At 41.9% G+C, this 5000-nt stretch overlaps 1 protein-coding gene across 1 annotated transcript in view; it reads left to right on the forward strand.

The window, feature by feature from the left end:
* Positions 1–5000, forward strand: part of LOC143026240 (brachyurin-like) — a 14714-nt gene that overhangs the window by 2851 nt on the left and 6863 nt on the right. Inside the window, exon 3 of the mRNA XM_076186291.1 lies at positions 4814–4982. Within this exon, the coding sequence (XP_076042406.1) occupies positions 4814–4982 (169 nt within the window). The remainder of the gene's footprint in view (positions 1–4813; positions 4983–5000) is intronic.

Genomic DNA, 5000 nt, shown 5'->3' on the forward strand with positions numbered 1-5000 from the left:
CTGGGGTTTGGGAATGAAGACAGAATATGGGAAGCCTTGAAGAATTGAGGGAAGTATCCAGAGTCAATTGAGCTATTGTATAATGGTGTTTTGTTGATTGGTATGTGTTTGAGTAGGTGTGCATTAGTGTCTGAAGGGTTACGGTACTTAATTCTGATGAATGATATTAGAGAGTCATCTTTATTTAAATTAGCAGGATCGACTGCCATCGGGAACGGGCTCACTGTAGCTATTCATAAAAGAGTTAACTCTGTACAAGGCGTTATAGAAACGTGGTCCTTGCCCAGGATCGGTTTTAAAGAACTTACTCCATGCTGATGCCATTAGCTCAGCTTGGTTCTGGGGACTGTGTTAGGAGTGATTATTGTGGTTGATGGCCTCAAGTTAAGTCTGTGTACTCTCTTCCGACTGATATTTGAAGCTTCTCTAGAATTCTAAAGGGATAGAAACATAGGAGTTGGAAAGCTAAGCCATCAGTTGCCCCTATTCACGATTAGAATTGATGACGAGAGATTTTTTCAAACATTTATGTAGCCAGAATCTGGTGATGAATGTAGGAAGTCTGTAAATCTGTTCTGCAGTGCAATCCTGGGTCTGTGCGCACAAAAGCTGTGAACATAGCAACCATGCGGTACCTTATTCTTGGTTGGAAGTTGGGGGCTCCTGCTTAGATAGTAGAGTTATGGAAGAGGGGACAGCTGTTAGAAAACACTAGGCCAGGCTTTCCTTGCACTCTGTGGTCAAAGAATGTAGGAAAATCCCGACCTAGGAACTTCAGCTTCGGGCGTTTTGGTAAAACGCACTTAAATCCAAACTATCCATGGTGATAGTTGGTTTCATCTAGTCCTACTAATGTTGGGGATAGTTTGTTGAAAATTTAGTTAGCCTGAGGGGAGGGTGTGCATTTGGGATTTGGAGTGGACGCGCTTCCATTGGGCTGGGCATTGCCATCGGGCGTGGAATTACGTCTCGCAGCGTCTTCTTTGTGAGAATGGTCATGTTCAGTTTGAGCCTACCGGTGGAGCTGGCTCGCACAGGCATATAACGCAGGAACCCCCCAAAAGTTTTAGCTGTCTCGCATGAAGAGAAGAAAGGGCTTAGGATAGGGGAGAGTGAGCGCATGTTGCGGTGGGTAGAGATATGCCCAAGACTTGGAGCAGGACGGCCTAGAATGAGGTTCCTGGTCAGCCTTCTTGGAGGAGAAGAACAAGGAAGATAAGGAGGTGCAGGAGGTGAGGGTGTACGAAAGACCGTAAGAACTGTCGCACCGGCCGTGCTGGATAGGGCAGTTGTTCTTGAGTTTTTTATATTGTAGTAAATGATGAAGCGGATCTTAGTGTTGGGGTAAGTGGGTTGGAAGTAGATTGGAAGTTCCGTACGATGATACGTCGTAGGTCTTTCCCATCATCTATATCACGGGTATTCGTATGTACTTGGTTGGAGGATGCCATGGTTAGGAGTTGGTGCTAAAGTTATGAAGTTAATATTTGCTCTGGTGATGGAGTCAATCATTTGCTGTGGGTAGCCGTTGTTCATTAACCCATTCAACTCCGATGACAAGATGTCTTGTCATTTGGTCAAATAAAACAAAAAATCATAAAACACCAAAATGTTTGATCAAACACCAGAAAAATATGACGTCAGTCCTCGCTTCGCTCGCAGCGAAGCGAGGACTGACGTCATATTTTTCTGGTGTTTGATCAAACATTTTGGTGTTTTATGATTTTTTGTTTTATTTGACCAAATGACAAGACATCTTGTCATCGGAGTTGAATGGGTTAACAGGCCAATGCTTTCTAAAGCTTACTGCTGGTGGTCCATATGGCGTAGTGGGTGAAAGCTTTATTATCCAATGTGAGGCTCACGCTTCGCTAGTATAGTTCGGGGCACTAACTTTTTCGTTGGGGCAAAAACCGAGGTTAGTCGTGAGTTGATGAGTGGGATGCTGCTTTTGGTGTTTTGTAGCTCAAAGGTGAATTTAAAGATCGAGTAGTCTTTCTATATTTGGATGAGGTGGATGACTTTTTGGATGTCTCGCACGTTGATAAAGATGTCATCAACATAGCGTCCATAAATGGAGGGCTGCAGCCAATTTTAGAACGTGAATTTTGCCAGCTTTGGCACCTCGCTCAGATTAATTTGATTCTAACGCAGGTGGTGCTCGCAACTATTTGCTGTTTATATATTTCTACTGCTTACAAATAAACGGCCAGTATCGCACGTAAATTCAATCAATAATGTTTCAGTTCGTGAGCAGACAGTTCTTGAGTACTGTTGTTATTGTATCCTGAGTGCAAACAAGCAAACCCAACGCTATTACTGATCATAATGAAATGAATTAAGTATATGGCTTAGTATCTTGTAGATGGCTTCTTATTCGATATGTAGGAACTTAATGCGCTAACTTCCTTGTACATCCCCCCATCCTCACTCGCGCGCACACACACACACACACACACACACACACACACACACACACACACACACACACACACACACAACACACACACACACACACACACACACACACACACACACACACACACACACACACACACACACACACACATATATATATATATATATATATATATATATATATATATATATATATATATATATATATACACGCACGCAGAAACCTCACTTCACCGTGGGGTACGTGTGCTAAAAAGACAGGAGAAATTCAAAGCGTAGACGGTAAGATCTTTTGTATATTACATCTTCATACAAACTATACATAGATATAGAAAAATAACAACTTATATACACACTTCACAGCAGGGAAGGTTACATGGAGGGAGAACCTGACCTGGAATCCCTGCATCTCTAGCCTCCTCCCGTATTAGTCTTGGGAGACTTGTCTCATAACTAAATATGTTAATATTTTGTTACATTTCAAATGTCCATAACTCATGTACACAGGTTTCATATAAGTGCCAGAAATTATATATGATTCAATGTCATTCCTTTCAAAGAAATCAGTCAAATAGTGGTCTATTTCATCACAAATCCACTCATGACCACCACATTGACTGGGCCGGTTCCAAAGTATTAGCCAAGTCCAAAGATTTCTTTGAAAGGAATGTCGTTGGATCATGTTTATTTTCTGGCACTTATATACAAAATGTAAGACAGAATGAGTAGAAGGGTGGTGAGGTAAACACCAAAAACCGTTGGAGTTTTATTGATAACGTTTCATCCTATAAGGACTTCCTCAGAGTGTACACAACCAATTCATTGACAACTTATATACTCGCAGCTTATCTCGTTCCTCCCCGATCAACGTCAATCCTCCCATACCTCCGCCCAGCCTCGCGAAGAACCATGTCGCTCGCTAACTTCGTTAACTTGATGAATCTATCTCAATGTTTACTACATGAATGTGAAGTGATGTACGCTGTCTCAATTATTCTTATTTTCTCTTTGGATAGTTCTCTATGGAGCACCTCTGTTTTCTCCCAATCTGGTAGGTAGCCAAAGTTGCCAAGATGTACCACTAACGTCGCTTTTGTGCTCATACTCGTATGTCCGGTTATTAATCCCTCTACCCATTTCTCCGTAATAACTAAAGGGGCAGCTCTTGCATGGTATTTTATAAATCAAGCTGCTCTCTTTGGCTTCAATCTTGTTAACGTTTTTGTTCCTCAGAATTTCAATTATCTTGGACCCTGTACTGTAAGCAATTTTTAAACCTGACCTGGCGAGAATCTGTCCCATTTTACTCAAAATTTTTGAGTTGGGGACGGACAAAAATCCACCTCTGTCAACATCGTCCTCTCCTTTCTACTATCCAGAAAGGTTACAACACAGAATAAAGTAAAATGCCTTAAAACAAGAAACAGAGGGGACAAAAGAGGAAAGGCCTCGAGACTTCGATCCAGTGGACTATCAGTGTGAACTGTCAGTCGCCTGTAGGCCATCTTGGTCAAGGTCGGCAAAAGAAAATTTAAGTAATCATAGGGTCAGGTCTTTTTTGGGATAGAGGTACTGTTATCGTTATTGTTTTGGATTATTTTTTTTAGCACTTCTATCATTGTGGACAGTCCCGCAGCTATCGCACAATGTATTAAGTCACAGGAGACAATGGAAAGAAAGATAGACCCATCCTTGACTATACGGTACAGTTTTGGTCTCCGTCCTACAGAATGGACATCAATTCACTAGAATCATTACAGAGAAGAATGACCAAAATGATACATGGACTCAGAAATTTGCCTTACGAAGAGAGGCTTAGGCACCTTAACTTACACTCTCTGGAAAGACGCAGAGTGCGGGGTGATCTAATAGAGGTGTTCAAGTGGATCAAAGGCTTTAACAAGGTCATCATATTAAAACAACAGGGCAGGACTCGCAGTAATGGTTATAAACTGGACAAATTTAGATTTAAAAAGGAAATAGGCAAGAATTGGTTTACTAATAGGGTGGTCGACGAATGGAATAAACTTAGTAACCATGTAGTAAGCGCTGAAACTATCGGTTGTTTTAAGAAACAATTAGACAACTTTATGGATGGGGATGACAGGTGGTGATGGATACGGGGCTGCCTAGTGTAGGCCTTATGGTCTCTTGCAGTCTCTTTCATTCTTATGTTATGTTAAAAACAAAGTATAGAGAAGCATGAGTAGAAAAGTTACGCTCATTCTTGACCAGTATGGCGGCCCGGTTCGGTACAAAATTAACTTCACTTGTCAATGCGGGTCTCGAGGCATGAAGACAATTTTCCTATAATATATGCTTCCCCCCACCATTTAATTTTCTATCAGCTAGTTATGAAAATGATCCTTTAACCGTCTAGACCTTTTCTCCATAGAAAGTTGTGGTACTGTGAGTGAAAAGGTCACGCCTCGTATCGTAGGCGGCACGGAGGCTACACCCCATGCCTACCCATGGCAAGCCGCACTCTTCATCAACAGCCAGTTTTGTGGAGGAGCACTCATATCCGATGAGTGGGTCTTGACCGCAGCTCAGTGCACCAATGGGTAAGTCAGCGCAAACAA

Source organism: Oratosquilla oratoria, chromosome 6, assembly GCF_046742065.1.
Source record: "Oratosquilla oratoria isolate Oo_2021 chromosome 6, ASM4674206v1, whole genome shotgun sequence".
Lineage (NCBI taxonomy): Eukaryota > Metazoa > Arthropoda > Malacostraca > Stomatopoda > Squillidae > Oratosquilla > Oratosquilla oratoria.